The sequence below is a fragment of the Gorilla gorilla genome, chromosome 6, assembly GCF_029281585.2.
Source record: "Gorilla gorilla gorilla isolate KB3781 chromosome 6, NHGRI_mGorGor1-v2.1_pri, whole genome shotgun sequence".
Classification (NCBI taxonomy): domain Eukaryota; kingdom Metazoa; phylum Chordata; class Mammalia; order Primates; family Hominidae; genus Gorilla; species Gorilla gorilla.
The window spans coordinates 114,046,579-114,069,869 of NC_073230.2; the positions used below are offsets into that span (position 1 = coordinate 114,046,579).

The following is a 23,291-nucleotide window of genomic DNA, read 5'->3' on the forward strand; positions in this document are numbered from 1 at the left end:
AACAAAATTCTATTTATGGTATTTAGTAAAGAAACATTTGTCTGAGAAGAAATGGTTTTACATCATCTATCCTGATAGTTTCAAACAGAATAAAGGTAACTAGCATGTGAAATAAAAATATTCTTCTTAAAAGGTTTGTCCTTCTAAGCATTTTAAATTCTTCACTGGCTTGAAATGTGCCTACTACAGAAATATGCATACAGAAGCTTTTGTGTGAACTGCAGAATCTTATACATTTTGATTCCTTGATGAAGTATATACTCTAAAATATAGTCTTCTACCAAAATTTCATTCAACTTATTTAAAAGGGGGAGAAAAAAGGAGAATTTAGGAAATAACCTGAACTACGGATAGAAACTGAAGAAGTTCTCTACTCCAATGGAAAGTTTCCTTACTTTATCCTGGTAACTAGTTATGTATGGTCCAGGTATGGGAAGAAGCAAGTTAGTAAATCAGTTTTCACCTAAGAAGTTTATGACTCTGAAGATCTTATATCCACCTTTTCTCTGCCTTTGGGCAGTTGTGTCTGCCAACTTCTAGATAGCCAGCTCCTGTATCTGCTATAAACACATATGTGATCCACTGCTTGTCATTTTCCATGAAGATTTCACATGGACTACAGAAAGGAAAAGATAGGACATTCAATTGAAGTCAGAGAGCTAGTTATAATGTTTAGCATAACCAGTGGTTCTCATTTAGTTTTTGTGCATTCTTTATCAACAAGACGCCAAGAATCTGATAAAGCCATATTATGCCTAATACAAATGTATATTCCTTCTAGAACAACTGTTTCTGTATTATAAACTAGTTAGGCTGTTTTATCATAAGGGACACACCTGTAAAAATTCATTATCTAGTTTATTTTCCAACATAAGCAAAAACTGCATTAGACAAATTTCATTCAAGTATACTATCACCCTGATAAAAATCCTTTTACACTTAGGGAAGATATAAATTATGCCCTATGGTTCTTGTAAGGATGTTTCTTATAGAAATCACGGATAGTATCACCAGTCTACAGCCACTATCTATCACAGAATTTACATGGAAACCTACAGCCTCATTAGAAAAACTTAGCATGCAAATTTCATAAAGAAATTAATGAATGATCCATTCTACCTCACAGTGGTAATGTGATATAATGGTAATTCCTAAGAGGGTTATGTGTCTTGTTTCCTAACAGCAAATGCTGTTTTGTTTTAAATTTGCAATGATCAAACAAATGCAGTTAGTATGTTTTTGATGAACCATGGATGAAAAGGGATCATTGATATTCTAGAGAATCAATCTATACTGTAGCTTTTCTCCTAAATCCCTTCTGCCCTTAAAAAACAATAAATGATTTCCTTATAATACGCCTCAATGCATGTTCTACAACTACATCTGCTGCAACAGGAATGCTGGTATTTAGTTTTAGTGACACTACTCTGATAGCAAATGTTCATTGATTCTATCATTTATAGGGCAATGACCAAGGCAATGTCTGGAAAAAAAAAAGCCAAAACACTTTAATTTTTAAGACAACTGCAAGCACCTCAAACAATGGATTATTGTTACAACACTTGTTAGCTTTTCACAATCTAGTTATTGCAAAGGCATATGGATAAATGTTAATGGACAAAGTCAAAAACGAGGCACCTTAATGTAAAATTTAAAATAAAAAGACATTCAATCCACTGACTTCTAAAAGAGGCTAAATATACCTCTATATATTACATTCTAAAATTGTATTGCCTACTATGGTTTGTATCCTGGAGTCTACAATTAATTTTAAGGAAATGCATAAACAAAACTGTGTGCAACCTGCAAAGGGAAAATCATTTTCTCAACTTCGTTTCATGGAAAGACAATGAAAAAGCTAGTAAAATTTGTTGTAGCCACACATAAAGCTACCTATGGAATGAATGTGATCACTGTTATCTTTGAGCTGTGAGAAGTATTCTGCCCACTGCACTGCAAATTGTATATACCATACCTTGTGTTCTAGACAAGCATGATCATGCTTTTCCAAAAATATATGTATTTTTTCATTCCACACAATTAACACGTTTCTCCAATTTAATCTATGTAGAGCTTAACTTACAGCGCCCAGAGGAGGCAACATGACATGGTACTGAGCCATCACATTTTTAAAGGGAAATTGCTCTTCTTTAAAAGTACTTTTAAAAATATGCAAAATCACAAATGGGACTGCTAAATTATAATGCATATTTTAGAATGAGAAGCATATCTTTTCTTCCTTTAAAGTGCCATATAGAGAATGACATCTTACAACCCAGAGCCACTTTGTTTAAAATCCAATGTGAAAAGACTGTTATGGAATGAAAAGTTTGCACAACTCCTTGGAGCAGTTAAAGTCCGCTACATGCAACATAGGCTACAAAGCACTCAAGACTTGGTAGCTTTTCTGAAATTTGAGTCCCCCTCCCATATTTAATGGAAAGTAACATTTACAGGGTGCATTTACATACACTATAATACAGGAATGATGTCCCTTTGCCAGAAGATAAAATTGTACATTTCCTTGCTATTTCTTGGTTCCAACTTGATAATTTCTTAAGATTGTAAATTATATAGTACTCAGCTAAAATATTTCTTCATAAATAGTTACAAAACCTGCCAAAACACAAAGGGGAAAGTATTTTTCATTCAAAAAAATGACATTTGAATGTCACACAACACAAGAAACAATGCTTAGAGACATGTTATTGTTTCCAGAAGAAAATGGTCAGTAAACTACTTAGCTGAAGACAAAAGACTACCCTTCCCCAGGATCACAGTGCACAAAAAGCAAAATGTCAAACAACAGTACCTCAAAGCAAAATAAAGGTCTGAGGATGAAGCCAGCTCACTTGTAATCCTGTTAAAGAATGAGAGTCACCGTTTAGGTCCAATGTACTGGGAACATTTGCTAGCTCAGAATGCAATATTGGTAGAATTTGCTAAGAATTCAACCAAGGATGCCGAAGGCATTCGCCAGCTGAGGCTCGTTTTTCTGGAACCATTTCTAACATCGGGATCAGGAAATCTGTAAACTGTGCAGCATCTTCATGGGGCCAGCCATACTTTTCCACAAGTACATCAAAGAGGCTCCAGGGCTTCAGCTTGGTGATGTGTCGCAGTTCTCCTACAGGGGAAAAAACAGGCCAATGTCAAGAAAGCTCCAAATCTGCATTCCCCATTGTTGGTCCAGTCAGGTTCTTTTCAATGAAGCGGACAACCACCTGCTCAACACTTGTACAGCAACAACAAAGAACACCAGCTTTTCCCCACTAAGCAATAATCATTACATGTACATATGACCAAGGCATATTTCAAGTAAGCCTGGTGGATCTAAATAGAGGTTAATTAATAGTTCATTCACATTAGTTCTAAGTTTCTTTAAGTAAGTGGAGTGGGCTCAGTTTGCCCAGAGTGTTTTCTTTTCCAAAGGCTGAAGCAAGCCACTCTCATTTCAACCTGGGATCTTTCGTAAAATTTGCAAACTTGAGGCCAACCCAAATCAAACACCATTCATGTCTACACATTTGTTGTAAGATCTAAGATCCTAGGACGTTAATTTGTAAACCTTGAAGTTATACTTCACAAACTGTGCTAGCTGCAGTATGAAAAGTGTGGGTTACAGGCAGCTTTGGTTGACATAACAGAATGACTAACAAGCTAGTAAATGGCCTACGAGCTGTAATGGTCATTTCATAAGAGAAAAAAAGGTTATTTTTAAGTCAAAACTGCAAAAAAGGGCTGAGGGCAATGGCTCACACCTGCAATCCTAGCCGTTTGGGAGGCTGAAGCAGGAGGATCCCTTGAGCCCATGAGTTTCAGACCAGCCTGGGTAACATAGACCAGACCCTGTCTCTACTTAAAAAGAAAAAAAGTAGCTGGGCACGGTGGTACATCCCAGCTACTCAGGAGGCTGAGGCAGGAGCATTGCTTGAGTCCAGGAGGTCAAGGCTGCAGTGAGTCAAGGTCATGCCACTGCACTCCATCCTGGGACAGAGCAAGCGAAACCCTGTCTCCCCATAACCCTTTTCAAAAAGGCAATAAACTGTCAAAAGCTCCAGATAATTTCACTGTGAATAACTCGTTTTCTCTGCCTGTTTGAAGTTTTCATAGGACATCCCACCCCTGCCCATAGACCTCCTTAGGTGCCCCTCAGTGCATCCTGAGCAGCTTCTGCAGAGGAAACACCCCCCTGTGCCCACACCTCAGAGCAGCCAGGTCTCGGTGGGGAGAGAGAGGCATTAAAGCACCTGCAGGGCACACTTCATGCAAGGACTGACTTCTCTCCCCTTTCAACTGCTTTAATTTAAACAAGGTAAATTTTTTCATGAGATGCATCAATAGATAATCAGTGCTCTGCTCACAAAGGTGTTCTCAGGAGGCTTGTTCTGTTTCACCCATTTATTCAAGTCAATTTGGAAAAGCCCTCCCGTTTAAAAACACAATGAAAAGGAAAGAGCATTACAGAAAAGTATAAGAACAAAAGGGGAAGTAGCCTACAATCCTACCCGCAACTGCTCTTCTTTTGTGTCTATTGTGAAGAGTGTTCTTACACACTAGTATGTCCACAAAGTTGCAATCATGCTGTGCACAGGGTTCCGTATAAAGAATCTTTTAAGAGGGCTGCTTGCTAAAGGGGCTGAGATGTAAAATAAGCTTCTGTTTCCAATATGAGGACTGGAGCTAGAGTAAAGCATCGCATCCAGACTAGACATCAGGTCTGTGTTGATGAAGAAATGAACCTGTAATATTAGAGGTGGGAAAGGATCTCCTGTTGAAGGAAACACAGTCTCTATAAAAACAAAGTCTGAACAGAGACTGCAGGTTTATCCCTCTAAGCCTGAAATTCCGGCTCTAGGAATCCAGCCCAAGGAGATAAACCCTGGTTGCACCACCCCAAATTCATGCCTAATATATGCTGGCACAAAATTATATGTACTCGCAAAATTACGAAGAGCCAGTAATAGTAAAATGGTGGATAAAAGAAAACCAAGGTAGATTCACTTAATAGTATTTAATATTACTTAACAACATGGGAGAAGATCATGGTACAACATTAGGTAGTAAAAGAACAGTCAAACTATGTCCTACAGATAATCACAAGATTATTAAAATGCTCATTAAGATGGAAATCAACTGAATCAAAACATCAGCTTTTGTTAGTGTAGGTTATTTCAATTTCCACATTTTCTGTAATATGACTATATTGATTTAGACTGTTGATCTCACCACAGCAACAGTTAAAGCAAACTAAGAAAGCTCACACGTGACTAAACCAAGTTCTCTGGGAAGGGGAGCGAACTTTTATGACATTAATTTATTCTATCTCAGAAAAAATACTCTCCAGGTTTGCAAATAAAGGTAACTACAGAGAAGCACTGTGTGCTGAGAATAGTAAAGGAACCTATTTCTGAGGCGCCAGGTGTTAAACTAAGATCCATCAACAAGGCATCTTTTAAGTACAATCTTCCATGAAAAGGTAAGTTTTGCCACTATAAATGCTTAACAGCTGCATGGTAACAGTGAGCAAAACAATATAATACTGAAAGGCCATGAGAAACTATTCATCCATAACTAGGCATACTATAAACTGGTAAAAATATTTGCAAGGAGCAGTAAAATATCTAACTACTTTTAACAAGGTAAAGACTGTGCAAAGAAGCAGTCTATAAACAACAGTATATGCAGGAGCGTCCTAAACACCTATGGTCCTGAGCACAGAGCAGCACTGCAATATAACAAAACACTGAACCGCCTCTAAAAAAAAAAAAAAAAGTGTGGACTTTTTTTGTGGAAAAAGTTTATAATGCAAAGGAAAATCAACTCATCCAGATGCTATAATGATTATGTGTGCAAACCCTTAAGCTCAGTATAAGAAGTAACCTTGCTCCCTCTCCCCCTCCCCCTCTCCCCACGGTCTCCCTCCCCCTCTCTTTCCACAGTCTCCCTCTGATGCCGAGCCGAAGCTGGACGGTACTGCTGCCATCTCGGCTCACTGCAACCTCCCTGCCTGATTCTCCTGCCTCAGCCTGCCGGGTGCCTGCGATTGCAGGCGCGCGCCGCCACGCCTGACTTGTTTTCGTATTTTTTTGGTGGAGACGGGGTTTCGCTGTGTTGGCCGGGCTGGTCTCCAGCTCCTAACCACGAGTGATCTGCCAGCCTCGGCCTCCCGAGGTGCCGGGATTGCAGACAGAGTCTCGTTAACTCAGTGCTCAATGGCGCCCAGGCTGGAGTGCAGTGGCGTGATCTCGGCCCGCTACAACCACCTCCCAGCCGCCTGCCTTGGCCTCCCAAAGTGCCGAGATTGCAGCCTCTGCCCGGCCGCGACCCCGTCTGGGAAGTGAGGAGCGTCTCTGCCTGGCCACCCATCGTCTGGGATGTGAGGAGCCCCTCTGCCTGGCTGCCCAGTCTGGAAAGTGAGGAGCGTCTCTGCCCGGCCGCCATCCCATCTAGGAAGTGAGGAGCGCCTCTTCCCGGCCGCCATCACATCCTGGAAGTGAGGAGCGTCTCTGCCCGGCCACCCATCGTCTGAGATGTGGGGAGCACCTTTGCCCTGCCGCCCCGTCCGGGATGTGAGGAGCGTCTCTGCCCGGCCGCCCCGTCTGAGAAGTGAGGAGACCCTCTGCCTGGCAACCGCCCCGTCTGAGAAGTGAGGAGCCCCTCCGCCCGGCAGCCGCCCCGTCTGAGAAGTGAGGAGCCCCTCTGCCCGGCAGCCACCCCGTCTGGGAAGTGAGGAGCGTCTCCGCCCGGCAGCCATCTTGTCCGGGAGGGAGGTGGGGGGATCAGCCCCCTGCCCGGCCAGCCGCCCTGTCCAGGAGGTGAGGGGCGCCTCTGCCCGGCCGCCCCTACTGGGAAGTGAGGAGCCCCTCTGCCCAGTCAGCCGCTCCGTCCGGGAGGGAGGTGGGGGGGTTAGCCCCCCGCCCAGCCAGCTGCCCCGTCCGGAAGGGAGGTGGGGGGGTTAGCCCCCCGCCTGGCCAGCCGCCCCGTCCGGGAGGTGAGGGGCGCCTCTGCCCGGCCGCCCCTACTGGGAAGTGAGGAGCCCCTCTGCCCGGCCAGCCGCTCCGTCTGGGAGGGAGGGGGAGAATCAGCCCCCCGCCCGGCCAGCCGCCCCGTCCGGGAGGGAGGTGGGGGGGTCAGCCCGCCGCCCGGCCAGCCGCCCCGTCCGGGAGGGAGGTGGGGGGGTTAGCCCCCCGCCCGGCCAGCCGCCCCGTCCGGGAGGGAGGTGGGGGGGTCAGCCCGCCGCCCGGCCAGCCGCCCCGTCCGGGAGGTGAGGGGCGCCTCTGCCCGGCCGCCCCTACTGGGAAGTGAGGAGCCCCTCTGCCTGGCCAGCCGCCCCGTCCGGGAGGGAGGTGGGGGGGTCAGCCCCCCGCCCGGCCAGCCGCCCCGTCCGGGAGGGAGGGGGGCGGTCAGCTCCCCTCCCGGCCAGCCGCCCCGTCCGGGAGGTGAAGGGCACCTCTGCCTGGCCGCCCCTACTGGGAAGTGAGGAGCCCCTCTGCCCGGCCAGCCGCCCCGTCCGGGAGGGAGGTGGGGGGGGTCAGCCCCCCGCCCGGCCAGCCGCCCCGTCCGGGAGGGAGGTGGGGGGGTCAGCCCCCCGCCCGGCCAGCTGCCCCATCTGGGAGGGTCAGCCCCCCGCCCGGCCAGCCGACCCGTCGGGGAAGTGAGGGGCGCCTCTGCCCGGCCGCCCCTACTGGGAAGTGAGGAGCCCCTCTGCCCGGCCAGCCGCCCCGTCTGGGAGGGAGGTGGGGGAGTCAGCCCCCCGCCCAGCCAGCCGCCCCGTCCGGGAGGGAGGTGGGGGGGTCAGCCCCCTGCCTGGCCAGCCGCCCCATCCAGGAGGTGAGGGGCGCCTCTGCCCGGCCGCCCCTACTGGGAAGTGAGGAGCCCCTCTGCCCGGCCACCACCCCGTCTGGGAGGTGTACCCAACAGCTCATTGAGAACGGGCCGTGATGACAATGGCGGTTTTGTGGAATAGAAAGGGGGAAAAGGTGGGGAAAAGATTGAGAAATCGGATGGTTGCTGTGTCTGTGTAGAAAGAGGCAGACATGGGAGACTTTTCATTTTGTTCTGTACTAAGAAAAATTCTTCTGCCTTGGGATCCTGTTGATCTGTGACCTTACCCCCAACCCTGTGCTCTCTGAAACATGTGCTGTATCCACTCAGGGTTGAATGGATTAAGGGCGGTGCAAGATGTGCTTTGTTAAACAGATGCTTGAAGGCAGCATGCTCGTTAAGAGTCATCACCACTCCCTAATCTCAAGTACCCAGGGACACAAACACTGCGGAGGGCCGCAGGGTCCTCTGTCTAGGAAAACCAGAGAACTTTGTTCACTTGTTTATCTGCTGACCTTCCCTCCACTATTGTCCTGTGACCCTGCCAAATCCCCCTCTGCGAGAAACACCCAAGAATGATCAATAAAAAATAAAAAATAAAAAAAATAAAAAATAAAAAAAAAAGAAGTAACCTTGCCCTGGAAATAGTTGATAAGGTTAAACACAAAGCCCAAGCCCCCAACTCTGTATCTATTGCTAGGAGACACAACAAGAGTGGGCTCACTGAATGAGTGAGGGTCTCGAGTCCATGAGCCAGCTCCAGCCCTGCAGATGATGCCCAAGAAATGTAGCCACCTCCATCACTTAGAATGATAATTAAGAATAAGAGGGGAAAGCATATTTTAAAAACACATTTTCAGCATTTGCTCTTACTATAAAAGTAGCACCCTAACAAGTTAAAGAAATGTCATCGGCCGGGCGCGGTGGCTCATGACTGTAATCCCAGCACTCTGGGAGGCCAAGGCAGGAAGATCACCTGAGGTCAGGAGTTCGAGACCAACCTGGCCAACATGGTGAAACCCGATCTCTAATAAATACAAAAATTGGCCAGGCGTGGTGGTGCACACCTGTAATCCCAGCTACTCGGGAGGCTGAGGCACAAGAATCGTTTGAACCCAGGAGGCAGAGGTTGCAATGAGCCGAGATAGCACCACTACACTCCAGCCTAGGCAACAGAGTGAGACTCTGTCTCAAAAAAAGGAAAAAAGAAAATATATGAAGATATAAAAAAAAGAGAGAAAAGAAAATATATGAAGATGTGTTTCACTGAAACATGTTTTGCAAATAACTAGACAACTGTGACAATTTTAGTTTCTTAAAGCCCCATTTCTAGCCTGTCCTCCTTAAAGAATGTGGAATATCACTTCACCCTTCCTGTCACTATCAGCTGTCAATCTCAGTATCAACTCACACACACACAGGCAAACATGAGCCTGGCAGCCAATTGTGCGGTTCCCCAAGAGCCCCTTAGGCTTCTGAATTTGCTCTGAGAAACAGCTTGAAAGAGCCAAGGAAAACCAACAGGAAGCAGGCTCTGAGGAAGGGTTCCTCCTGCAGAGTAAAGGCTTTGTGACAGCAACTATACTGGCCAGTCCTGGACTTGCAGAGTCCTTCTAAGGAAACAGGGAAGTTCTATTATACTTCTCTTGAATCTTAAAGTGGTTTGTGAAGGAAAATACATTATTTTATCCATGAAATTGTCTTATTCCAGAATTAAATAAAGAAGCCCATGAGGTTCCACACTACATGTGGGAGGACTCTAAAGGCAAATCCTGGACTATATTTACATGAACACTGGTAATTACAAAGCAAACCATGATATAAAACTGATGAGCATCAATTGTGTACACGTAGAAAGTAAACCTACCAAGAAATACCAATACAAAGCAAGAGACAATGAAGAGATCTGAATGAATTCTTACACAAGTAGACAACCAAATGTAGGTAAATATTGGAGTTTAAAATGTGTATAAACCCTACCTCACATCCCATACAAAAATCAACTCAAAATAGGTCATATGCCTCAGAGCTAAGACTAAACAATTCATAGAAAAGTAAATCTTCATGACCTTGAAGTAGGCAATGATTTATTAGATGTGACATCAAAAGCACAAATCGTAAAATGTATATAAATTGGACTTCATCAAAATTTAAAAATTTGTACTTAAACTTTCACATGTGTATTCAAGAGAAACGGAAACATCTGCCCACACAAACTTGTACATTAATGATCATAGTGGCATCATTCATAATAGCCAAAAAGTGGGGGAAAACCAAACGCCCATCATCTGATGGAGGGATAAACAAGAGGAGTGGCAGTGACAACGCCCAGCCTGTGTAGTTGTCAAATGCCCATGAAAGAGCTTTCTTTGCTCTTTACAGCATCAAAAGAATCTGTTGCTTTTTAGGTATTCAGGAGATAATTTTAAAACACTGTGACAAGTTCAGCTCAGACACTAAATATTAAAAATACAGAATACAGTATCTCTTTTTAAAACTCAGCTCCTGGGTTTTAGCCCTCAGTTCTCACATTTCTCTTGATGTTGTCCCTGACTCGGGGAAACGTGGATTTTATGCTGCTGCACAGAAGCTTCTTGCTTTTGAAATTTTCAATTGTATTTAAGGTCTGTAGTCTGACACACACACATACACACGCGCGCGCGCGCACACATGCACACAATCACTCTCTTTTATCCCAACACACTCGATGCTCTCATCTAGAGACCAGTTTTTTTTTTTTTAAGTAAACTGTCTCATTTGATAATCCCATTATCCACGCAGCAATTTTTACTAAAATATGCCTGCTGAATGGTCAGAAAAATTCCTGGTGACCAGCCCAGTGAGGTCTGCTCCTGGCTGCACTGTTTTTCCTACCATGATCTGAGGGCTGGAAAGCTTCTGGGGACCACCCACTTCTTGAAGACAGGACAGGGAAAAAATTCATGGACGTGCTGATTTCTATTGGACCACCTATCAACACACTAGTTTCTTAATGCTTTTTGGTGGCTCATGTCCAGCAAATTAACCTTAAGAGGGTGAGAGCTGTAATTACATTCCCTGACCAAAAATACAGCTCAATTTTTAACTTTCTGGCCAAGGAATGATTCAAACTAGTAATGATTATGACTTCTTAAATTATACACAAGGAGAGGAGACAGACGAGCTGCATTTGATGTTCAACGTTAACACACAGACCCCACTCTTCTCTGGCCGCGTGGCAAGGATGAAAATCTGCCTCTGACCCAGAGGAGAAAGAGCGGGAAAACCTCCTGGGAAGGCACTCTCCATCAGTAACTGCTTTCAAAAGTGATACGGCATATCAACAGCTGTTTTAAATTTTGTTATCAGTTCTAGCACAAAGTATTTTAGCTATTTTAGGAAAAAAATTTAAATGGATACTTTTAAGATTCCATTATTTCCAAAATTATGGAAATTATGGAATTTCCCCTATATTACTTATGGGAACATGCCAAAACCCATCTTTCACGCAGCAAGCCATTCCCCTCATCCTAAGAGACACGGTGAAATCTATTTCCATGACCGGCCCTCATTCCTCATAATGTTATCCTGTGACTTCTGTAAAAACCCTAAATCCCTTCTGATCTCTACTGCCATTAGAAATAATAATCAGGAAAGAACTGAAGTCCCAATTCCCAGTCATTTCAGGGGATTTCTCACCTAGTCACAAACGGTCTCTTATATCCAAAAAAAGGAAAAAAGAACTCGAGGTACCACAGTAACACCAAGTGAAAATATTTTTGGTCTCTCATTAAGAAGGATGCCAAATGCATTTTAACTCCGCAGGTTACCTTCAAATAAGCTGCTCAAAAAGAACTCGATCACGTAAGTCCTAAGTATACGTGGTGATGATGGCAGTAACCTGGAGATACACATCCACAAGCTGTCTCAGGGAGCAAGGTTGCTGACAGGCCCACGTGGAAGCTGCCTTCCAGCCATTTATGGCCACATGCAGGCCGCTCTCGCTGAAAGGAACCATCACAGGAGTGACAGCCCAAGAGCAGATGCCTGCACCAGCTCCACGCCTGCAGGCCGCTGACAGGCCCTGCCTTCCAACAACTTCACTTGATCATTCAAGGCCTCTCTTTCTGTCCCTCTTTCCTTCCTTCCCGCTGTGCACAGTATGGAGTCCTTGATCCCCTCAACAGACAGACGATTAACAAAGACAAATAAATGCACAGCCAGGCGCAGTGGCTCACACCTGTAATCCCAGCAATTGGGAGGCCGAGGTGGGTGGATCACCTTAGGTCAGGAGTTCAAGACCAGCCTGGCCAACATGGTGAAAACCTCTCTCTACTAAAAATACAAAAATTAGCCGGGCGTGGTGGCAGGTGCCTGTAATCCTGGCTACTTGTGAAGTTGAGGCAGGAGAATCACTTGAAGCCTGGAGGCGGAAGTTGCAGTGAGCCAAGATTGCGCCACTGCACTCCAGCCTGGACAACAAGAGCAAAACTCCATCTCAAAAAAAAAAAAAAAAAATCAATGTGGTTCTCCAAATTTAGCTAAGTAAGGTAGACAGAGCATCTGGGACTTTCAGAAATTTCTAAAAGTCCATGTCCTATTCACATCAACTTTAAAAGTTCTTTATTAAGGGCTGTCACATCCAAAAAAAAATCTCACCTGAAAAATATGAAGGACCAACTACACTCATCACAAAAAAGTACAGCAGGCTGGGCGCAGTGGCTCATGCCTTTAATCCCAGCACTTTGGAAGGCTAAGGCGGGTGGATCACTTGAGGTCAGGAGTTTGAGACCAGCCTGGCCAACACGGTGAAACCCTGTCTCTACTAAAAATACAAAAAAATTAGCCACACATGGTGGCATGCCTGTAATCCCAGCTACATGGGAGGCTGCGGCAGGAGAACTGCTTGAACCTGGGAGGTACAGGTTGCAGTGAGCTAAGATTGCGCCACTCCACTCCAGCCTGGGCAACAGAGCGAGCGAGACTCCATCTCAAAAAAAAAAAAAAAAAAAAAGAATATAGCACTTAGGAGGAGTTCTTTTAAAAATACTCCTGGGGCTCTTGGGTGTTTTTATAAATTACTAACTGGGGACTATACTGGGCAAATAAACAGTTGGAAGATCAGTAAGAACTACAACATGAAAATAATCACCTTAATACAGTGTGACATAACACAATGGGAATGTAGGATGTCATTTTTAAGAATGTGAGGTACGCAGCATTTCACAGGCCTACACCCACTACAGAAATAACCCAGGCAGACCAAAAGCAATGTCCCTGGACGTTCCCTAAGTCCAGTCTCTAGGCCACCTCTGTTCTACTACAGAGAGTCCATGAAATGGAAAGATAAGTCTAGCTGGCTTTTAAAAATCACCTAAACTCCTTTTTATAAATAATATACAGATTGGTAACTTGGAGTAAAAGAGAGAAGCGGAGGAGGAAAAAATGCTGTTAGGAAGGCTGTTCTCTTACAAAATTCTTACTCCAGGTATCAGATGGGTCAGGTTTATTTCTTGAGAGCTTTCTTCGGAAGAATTCCCCAATTGTGAAACTCCAGATCTTTCTCCACTGCCCAATCACGAATGCACAATTTCTCCTTTTGGGAGAAGACTATGCTGAAAATTAGTGTTGCATAAATACCGTTACCTTTTCTGGTGAAAAACTCCTTGGAGTATTTCCCCAACATAGCGTATTTTCGAGGGACTTTCCCCAGCAGTTCAATGATCAATGCTATGTGATCTGCATTGGGAAACATTGCCAGCAAAACAGAAACACACGACAGTTTAATCAGTACACTGCATGCAGACACTACCACCGCCCGCGCAGACAGAAACACAGCGCAACTTGAATGACCAAAAGTACAGGCCTTCCTCGCGTTGCTGGATTCAGGATCCAGAGCTGGAGGGCACAGGAGAGGGGCTGGTGAACAGGGTGACCGCAGCACAGGGCTAAATGTGGTCTTCCCTGACAATTTTTCTATCAGCATAGGAATTCTGCTGGGTTGCGTTTCGAATTTAGGAGAAATGCCTTTGTCACCATTAATGCTAAAATCAGCAGCTGCTCTTCAGTTTCTGTCTGCATCGTGGCGCTTTTCAAAAAGAAGAGGTACTACCTCTGCGATTGAAGAATTCCCGAGAATATTTTCCAGATAGAGCAAAATGCCTTGGAATACTGCCTAGCAGCTCTATGATGTGGGCTATGTGGTCTATGGAGGAGAGAAAAAAAGGATATGGGAATGGGAGGGGCAAAGGGAAGGATGGGATAAAAGAAGAGGGAAAAATTGAAATTAGTAAAAAATCAGAAATAGATTCAAATCAACAGTGTCTGCAGCACATCCATGCAGAGGCTTGTGGGAATGGCAGGCCTCAGGCACCACCTGGAGCAGTAACAGTGACTGAGGCCAGCTCACCCCAGGCCACCCCAGCATCGCAAGCAAATAAGCATGGAGATGGTCAGGTTTACAGATGGAATTCAAGCCAGAATTCCGGGGTTTTCAACTCAGCTCCCAAACAGGACAGAGAAATGGGCAGCACATCAATGGTCAAAAGGACCACATAGAGGCTTCAGGTCTGTATCATCCGTCTTCTCTCAGCCAGCTGGGTTCCTGCCCTGTGCAAGGCCAGGAAGAGCCGCTGGTGTAGGGCCCCTGAGGGCTCGCTGGAGTGCTGCCTGTGCCAGGCAGGCTCTGCCCATTCACTGAGACTGAGGGGGCGTCAAACTCAAAGGAAAAGCATCTGAATTTGGTGTTTGAAAACCAAAAACATGGCTCTATTTCAGTACAAAAATACAGTACTCTACAGAAGTTCAGGGCTGGCAGAAGACCTAGACCGAGGTATTCAGCAGGCACCAATACTCACCTTCGTCTCTGGAATAGTCTTCCCCAGAATGTGGTTCAAACAAATAATCTCCCGTTGCCAGCTCAAATGCCTAGGATACAACAGACGACATGCTAAGCACTTCAGAGACTGGCCCCCAAGTCAACAGCTTTTTCTCCTTATAGAAGAGACCGCCACTTTATGAAGATCTGAATCAAACAAAATAGCCTCCTGAAAGTGCTCAATAATAATTTTTTTCTTTCTTCCACATTCAAAGAAGTTTCAGAAGTATTTTTACATTTCTAAGGAAAGATATAAGAGCTATGTATTCTCTTCATTTTGCAGGAAGCAAAACCAAAACGTCAGTGAGTCAGCCGCACCTGCGTGCAGGCCTGGCCAGAGCGCAGTATGCACTCTATAAATGGTAGAACGAGAGTTCAACCCAGGACTCAACAAGGCCCGTCTGACTCCATCACCTGCCTCAACCACTATAATAGCCTTGGCCTCTGTATAGCAGACACTGCTGCGTCCTTTAGGCAAAGACCTTCATGTTTTAGTAACCAAGGACTATTTTCAGCATCTCATCAACCATTTTCATCATCATTTCATTCATTTCTGATTCAACCAAAGGAAAACCTGGAAACAAAAAAGACCCTCTTTGTCCCCAGGGCCAGAGGAAGCAGATGGTCTTGCAGACCCTTTTGTGGATGTCACGGAGCACTGGCTTCCTGGGTGGCCACTGGCTGTCCCTCAGCATGCCAGCATGTAGGGAAGGCCATTTGTTCCCATTTCCCTTGCTCACAAAAAAACCCTCAAAAACATGAGTTTAAGCTAGTAACAATATACAAAAATGGCAACTGCTACTGCTCTGCTGATCAAAGAGAATGTTTTAAAAGAGAAAAAAAGAATAAGCTAAATCCCATTTCTGGTTTTTCTCACAGCTGCTTCTATTCTGAACGGATCTTGCTGTCCCAAAAGGTGCTTAGAGGCCCAATCACTGATGCCTGTGGATCTGTGACTGCCCTCCCCATTCCCGCCCCAAGGAGCCAATACTGGGGAAACTTCACTGCATCAACCTACCTTTTCTTTCAATGACCACACAGTGCTGGAAAGGCACCTTTGAGGGAAGGCTCACCTGCCTGGGTGAGGGGCCACCTCTCCTAGCACTGTCTTTAACAAACCAAGAGTGGGTACAGTCAGCCCAGGACCACATCTTTTCACCTTTTTTTAAAAAAAAAAAGACTGCCTGTGAATCAGTTGAAGGAAGGAAGGTGACAAGATGGCTGCCAGCTGCCCGAGCGATAAGCATTAATTTATGAACTCAGGATCCCTGCCCTGAACCTGGCATAGGTCTGAGCAGGACACGGACATGTCACATCTCAGCATGGTGAGCTGGTGGTCCCAGCACTGTGGATGCACGAAGGCACCAGCAGAAAACCCAGGAAAGCCCTCATGTAGGGCCTCTCCTTTCCACCCAATAAACAAAAAAGACAGTTGGACCAATCCCAGATGAGGGCAGGAAAACCTCATAACTGGCCCCAAATCCAAGTGGAACAACTAGATTACACACTCAATGGCCAGGAGAGTCCTTCCAGCCTGGGAAACAATCAATTCAGTATCTTACAAGCTAAGAGAAAAATCTGAAAACTCTAATGGGACAACAGGACTTGAAAAGCCTGGATCAAGTTCCAAGCTGCTTTTCAACCCCTGCCTTGAGCCCTATGCTAACTCTTTTAATTAATTTTCAAAACGACTTCAATCTGGTTGCATATATTTCTTTTTCTTTCATATTTTTTAGAGATGGGACCTCGCTATGTTGTCCAGGCTGGACTCAACCTCTTGGGCTCCAGTGATCCTCTCTCAGCCTCCAGAGACACTGGGACTACAGGCGCACTACACTGCACCCAGCTTTGTACATATTTCTTACTGCCAAAATATGTCAGCTATGTATTCTTTGAAAAAAATGATCATTTTCATTAGCACCCACATATTCCCAAGAAAACATGTATAGAAGCCAATCAATGAAATAATTTTTTTTTGAGACAGAGTCTCACTCTGTCGCCCAGGCTGGAGTGCAGTGGCACAATCAATCTCAGCTCACTGCAAGCTCACACCATTCTCCTTGCCTCAGCCCCCTGAGTAGCTGGGACTACAGGCGCCCGCCACCACGCCCGGCTAATTTTTTGTATTTTTAGTAGAGACGGGATTTCACCGTGTTAGCCTGACCTTGTGATCCGCCTGCTTCAGCCTCCCAAAGTGCTGGGATTACAGGCGTGAGCCACCAAGCCCGGCCAAATAATTTTTTTTTTTTTAAAGGAACAAGGAAGATGAAGGCTGTAATGCTACCCATTTTTGATTCTTTGGAGAGTGGCAAGATTCTCTTAACAATACAACATGTACAACAGGGCAAATGTACATTACAATGAAAAAACTCTGCCTTCAACTCAGTTACTCCCAGTATAACCTTCTATTGCCCAGGCTGAGTGCAGCGGCACAATCTTGGCTCACTACAACCTCTGCCTCCTGGGTTCAAGCGATTCTCCTGTCTCAGCCACCTGAGTAGCTAGGACTATAGGCACGTGCCACCACGCCCAGCTAATTTTTGTATTTTCAGTAGAGATGGGGTTTTGCCATGTTGGCCAGGCTGGTCTCAAACTCCTGGCCTCAAGTGATCTGCCTGACTTGGCCTCCCAAAGTGCTGGGATTACAGGTGTGCATCACCTCGCTGGGCCTAAGTATAATCTTTATTATTATTTTTACTACCTGGGAACTCCGGATTCTTCTCTACTTGGCCCAGTCCCGTCAAAGGGCTTTTCCCTGGACCTACTTGTTTCCAGATTCTTGGGAGACCAACTACCTCTCTCCTAAAACATTCTCCTATGCTGAAGTATCCCGATTCTGAACAAATAAGATCACCTATTTGTTCTGTAATGTGACCAGTGCCAAAGAAGTCTGGTGAAGTTTGTTGGAATGGCTTTTCTTGTTTCTATGGCACTGACCAGGACTCACCATGGAGTTCATAAAAAGTCCTATCAGAGACTCTAATACATAAATGCAGAGAAACCAATGCTTCAGCCACAAAGAAGTTTCAGATTATATGTACTTACACCTGGAAGGTGTAAAGCTCAAAAAAAAGTAAAACTCAAGAAAAGTAAAACAGATCCAAACCCAACATACCCTTGCTGTGGTCCCTCATTCTGTTGTGCTTCTCCAGCTGCAGAGCCTAAAGCTGTCCTCCCTGACAATAGCCAATGGCTACCACCCGTCAGCTCTCATTCCCAACAAAGTCTCTGTGAGATTTGATGCTATTTATAAAACTCAAAGACAGCCGGGCACAGTGTCACATCCCTGTAATCCCAGCACTATGGGAGACCAGGGCGGGTGGATCACTTGAGCTCAGGAGATCAAGACCAGCCTAGACAACATGACAAACTCCATCTCTACAAAAAATACAAAAATTAGCCAGGCGTGGTGGCATGTGCCTGTAGTCCCAGCTACACCAGAGGCTGAGGTGGGAGGATCACTTGAGCTTGGGAAGTGGAGTCTGCAGTGAACCATAGTCCTGCCACTGCACTTCAGCTTGGGGAACAGAGCAAGACCTTGTCTCCAAACAAACAAACAAACAAAACCCTCAAAGACTACAGGCTTTACCACCAAGAACCATCTGTGGCCTTATGACAGCTTGGTATTATGAGGTCAAATTTAATATATTAAATGTCCTATTTTTACACTACAACAGAACGATGAGGTAAGAAACACTGCCTCATTGCTCCTAGGTTCTCTAGGAGGAACAAAAGAAACCTCTAAAGCCATGATTTTTTGGGGGTGGGGCAAGCAGTGAATGAGGGCCTGCCCCTTTCCAAAAAAAAAAAAAACTCCCTTATGACAACCAACTGAAAAAGCAAACCTCATAAGCCGTCCTGACAGCACTGAGGGAGCTTATGCTTAATTCTTGGGAAGGGGGCAGGTGAGAAGACAGAAAGGCTTTTCCTTGGGAATCTGTTATTGATATTTATGTCACTGTTCACAGCAATAGCATTTCAAGAAGTAAGCAGGACAAGGAAATTGTATGGAGGGACAAACGTTCATCTAATGGAAGGCAGGTCAGATAACCTGGTATAAAATTGTGCTGAAAGCTCCATTATCCCACTACATCCGTGACTGCGTCCTATTTTTCTGGTTATATCACCAAACTTAATACCCCAAATTAGAAGCACAGCATTTCAGAGTTCAAAGAGTACTTAGCGCCTAATTCAGGGCAGCCCTGCTGCTAGTGGCCATTGTGGCTTAACCTCCCCACATCCTGAAATGGCCCCTGCTCCCCGACTCCCACTCAGTGTCTCCGCAGCTCCCGTTCCACTAACTCCCACGTCTCAGTCTGCCTGCTGGGGTCACACAGAGAGGGTCAAATGCCTCTCCACACAGCACTCTCTAAATTCAAAGTGACCATCATTGGCCACCGGTTCTTTTAACCGTTCTTTTCTATACCTAGCTAAGGCAGGGACTTGGTTTTTGATATGGAAGAACTTTAATACCTTTAATAATTTAAACATTATTATCTGGTATTATCCATAAGAGCAACGAGGGAATAGAAAGGCCTGGTGTTTCAGGACCTATCTGGCCATGTGTTGACTCAGATCATGCTGAGTCAAAGTTGAAAGACAGAAAGCACCCTCTTTTTCTCCTATCAGCTGGCACTATCTGCTCAACAATGCTTTTACTTGAGCATTAGAGGAGGTAAAGCACAGTAAATTCAAGAGAATTGTTAAATTAACCTCTGAATAACAGAAAATTAATATATTTATTCTGCATTCCTTTTTTCAGTGAGAAGAAAAATGCTAAGCCTTCCACACAATCTTTTCTTTTAAATATTGGAAGAATATGGATAAAAAGCAGTATGGAATAGGAAAAGCATGAAACCCAACAGCAAGCAACCCACCTTTCCCAACACGGAACGCCTAAGTAAATACCACTGAGAAAAAGCTGCTGAATGGGCCAGGAAACAGGGCAGAGGAAGAGAACCAGGAACTGGCTCGCAAACGCAGGGCCCTTTGTGTTCACCAACTCACAGGTTCAGGGTCAATGACCAAACGATGCCAGGCAGGGCCAGGGGAGTTTAGAGACAATGCAACCGTGTGGCACAAAACTAGCAGCAAAACAGGCCTGACAGATAGAAGAAGAGGCTTCTGCCGCCCTGTGGAAGCCGTCATCTCAACCACTCTGGGAACAGACTCCGTCAGAGGGAGTGGGCGTTGCTGCCACTGTTTCAGAGGGAGTGGGCGTTGCTGCCACTGTTTCAGAAGGGGCTAGACATCCTAGAATAAGCCAGAATATCTGCTAGCTCTTGCTTTATAAGGAAAGAGAGATTATGCATTGGCATCTGGGGAAATCCCTTCCAGTCTGGAAAGGTGAGGAACCCTGCATGTCTGGTTGACCAGGCAGAGGCTTACCTGGAGGGGCTCCCACCTGCCCGCCTCAGGCAGTCTTCCCCTGGGAGATGCTACCTCATCTTCCTCCACAGTGTGAGTGAAGGGAAAAGCTCCCTATACCCTGCACATTTTCAGGGACCACAAGTGAAGTCATTGTGTCACAACAACTGAGTCTGATTCATGGGGCTGTGGGCTGTGCAGGGCTTTAAGAACAGACCATCTCTCTCTCACAAGCCCACAACCACACCAAACACCCAGGGCCCGCCTGAGGAGGATCCTTCCACTTCTTAAGATGCCCGCGGCAGCAACCTTCCCCTCACCCAGCCCACGGTGGATGACCCTTACAGTCAGAAAAACTGAGGTCGCATGCCTCAGAGAGACTCAGCCCCATCCAGAGTGTGAAAGGAACGAGCCAATTCCCATGGCAGCAAAGGGCAGAGCCGTCCTTACCATACACGCCGTGCTCCAGATGTCCGCAGGGGTGCTGTACCCCGCTCCTATTAAAACCTCTATGGAGCGGTACTGACGCGTCTGGATGTCTTCCGTGAAGTGTTTATGCTGGAAGGGAACAGGCTGCATTACCACGGAGCAACACAGACATTCAAAAAGTGTCTTCGCACACAGAATCAAGACCAAAGGTTTTAGAAAGAAAACTCTACTTACCACCCAACAAGCATTTCCCAGGTCAGCAATTTTTACTCTAATTTTATCTGCATTCCGCGGATCCAGGGGATTCACCAACAAGTCAGCTGCCCGGGTTTTTGCTGGCATGAGCAAACAGCAGGACAGTTAGTGATTAGGATAGGTGGTTTGCATGTGTGAGCACAGTGTTTGCCAGGGTCAGTCTCCTTTCCTAAAGAGTAGTGGAATGATCACTTAGGCCTGGAATACTGTAAATTAAACTTGACAGAACTAAAACTGCTTGTTCTCCACCTCTGGAAAATACTCCAGAAAAGAGCAAACTGGGCTGCCCACAGGACGCCAAGGGCACTGCCTTGCCCTTTCTCTTTTTATCCCCAGTTTCTTCAGGTCCAGGTCAGCCCTAGAACAAGCCAGCCTTGCTGTCCCCCTGTCTGCAGCTTTGTGGCGGCTCTTCATGGTGTCAATCCATCCCTTCACGGCCCAGATCGAGCTTGCTGATGCATTATTACAAGGAACATGAAGGTAGAAAGAACACTGCTGTGGGGGCCAATCACTCCCAGTGACACACAGTTCCTTGGATGCCACAAGACATCAGGGTCCCTGGCACCCACACCTCACACCCACATCATCCCCTACAGTTCCCACTGCTTGGGCTGAGCACACACAGATCTCAAGCGGTAGATGACTGTTGATTAACAAACACAGATTAAAGGCAGGGACTAAACTATTCTGGTTTTGTTTTAGACAAGGAAGGTCCCAGACAGAGGTCTCCTGAGATGGCCTGGGCCATAAAGGCAACCTCTGAGGTCAGTCATGAACTTGTCACGTACATGAGCAGTCATTCTAAATTCCAGGATGACTCCAGGGAATCTCAAAGGCAGGTATAGGGCCAGCTTCCCAGAGATTCTGGGGCCAGATCTTCTCAAACAAGTTCAGATCATGCCTGTATCAAGCAGAGTTAACCAAGGGGCAAGTGACAAACAAAAATAATCTGGTGAGGCCCAGAAAAATAGTCCTTAAAGTCAGCATCTTCATCACCAAACCTCAGACTGACCTACAAGATCAGATTTCTGGTAAAGATGAAATAAAACCAGGACTTTTATTTACTGTATAAGTAATTTTGAAATGGTATTTAAAAACCAAGCAGAAAAGCCTGTTCAATGTAGAACATTAAACACTGATATGATTCGGGTTTGTGTCCCTGCCCATAACTCATGTCGAATTGTAATCCCTAGTGTTAGAAGAGGGGCCTGGTGAGAGGTGACTGGATCCTGGGGGCAGATTTCCACGTTGCTGTTCTCATGATACTGAGTGAGTTCTCACGAGATCTGGTTGTTTAAAAGTGTGTAGCACGTCCCCCTTCTCTCCTCCTCCTGCTCCAGCCATGTAAGATGCCTGCTTCCCCTTCTACCATATTTGAAAGTTTCCTAAGGCCTCCCCAGCCATGCTTCCTGTACAGCCTGTGGAACCGTGAGCCAATTAAACCTGTTTTCTTTATAAACTACCGGGTTTCCGGTATTTTTTACAGCAATGTGAGAACAGACTAATATAAACACCTACCTAGGAGAGCCCCTTTGTTTCCTTGAAGCTGGGCACTGCTGAAATGAACTAAACCTCTGCTGGGGTACATACGAGCTGTGAAACCAGGGTGCTTGGGGAGGCTCTGATTCTTCAGCAAGCCCCATAAGAGGAAGGAGGGCCAGCCTTGCAACTTGCCGTAAGGCAGTGAACAGGCAAGGCCTCAGGACCTAGGGTGCCCACACAGCTCCCTAGGGGGGCTCCAGAGGATGCCAAGAGAATTCTGACCAGTATCTTAACCCTCAAGACCTGTTCCTCTAGCATGTTAATCAAATGAGCCAGCCAGGTACACATACTCCCTGCTTGCTACCTTCCATATGCCTGTTTCCTTCTTTATAAGGATTCTGATCCACTGCACGGCCTCACCAAAGGCCAGGTACGAACTCAGGAAAAGAAACACCAGAACTCAGCAAAAATTCAGAAAGAAAGCAGCACAAAGACCAAAAAAGAAGGCAAAATGTATATACACTGATTCACCTGGGGCTGAGAACAAAGGTCCAGGATAAATATAAAAATGCTGACCCAATGGCTAGATGAACAACACTAGACATGACTAGATGAATGCCCCGTATGTCATTTAATCAAGAAGAATCAGCAAGAAGGAAAATGGAATTTGAGGTTTGAAAAACTGGATTCAAATCTAAGTTTCAATATCTACAAGTTGTAAGACTGGCAAATGACTTAAACTCTATGAGGCTTGGTGTTCAGGAAAAGAAGAATCGGAAGGGACCACCCCTTCCCCACCGAAGACACTAAAAACCCAAACACAGGAGAGTCAGGACAGCATCTGGGCACCTGGCCAGATGCAGGGTCTTCCCTCTGCTGTGACCAGCTGAACCATCGTCTGGGGCAGAAGGCTCCCAACTGGTCAATGAGGGACCAGAGAGCAGCAGCAGAGGGAAGGGGAGGCCCAAGAGCAAGTTCCGCCCCCACAAACAACTCAAATCATAGGTCTAATGAGAAGAGGGCGAAGCCCTGTTAGACATATTGTGGTCCTCCTGAGCCACAGGACGATGTGATT

The 23,291-nt window shown here is 45.7% G+C and overlaps 1 protein-coding gene across 26 annotated transcripts in view; it reads right to left on the reverse strand.

The window, feature by feature from the left end:
• Window positions 1-1,482: 1,482 nt before the first annotated feature.
• The window catches only part of SRPK2 (SRSF protein kinase 2), a 287,622-nt gene continuing 265,813 nt past the window's right edge, over window positions 1,483-23,291 (reverse strand). For 9 of the 26 annotated variants that reach the window (XM_055392575.1, XM_031013278.2, XM_063708701.1 and 6 more), the window contains 6 exons: window positions 20,714-20,814; window positions 20,501-20,608; window positions 14,664-14,733; window positions 13,919-14,011; window positions 13,453-13,545; window positions 1,483-3,127 (listed from right to left, as the gene is read on the reverse strand). In XM_055392575.1, the coding sequence (XP_055248550.1) occupies window positions 2,943-3,127; window positions 13,453-13,545; window positions 13,919-14,011; window positions 14,664-14,733; window positions 20,501-20,608; window positions 20,714-20,814 (650 nt within the window). In that variant the 3' untranslated portion in view covers window positions 1,483-2,942. Of the gene's footprint in view, window positions 3,128-4,508; window positions 4,743-13,452; window positions 13,546-13,918; window positions 14,012-14,663; window positions 14,734-20,500; window positions 20,609-20,713; window positions 20,815-23,291 lie in introns of all 26 variants that reach the window. The other 17 variants (XM_019030910.4, XM_031013272.3, XM_063708696.1 and 14 more) reach the window with 6 other exon arrangements.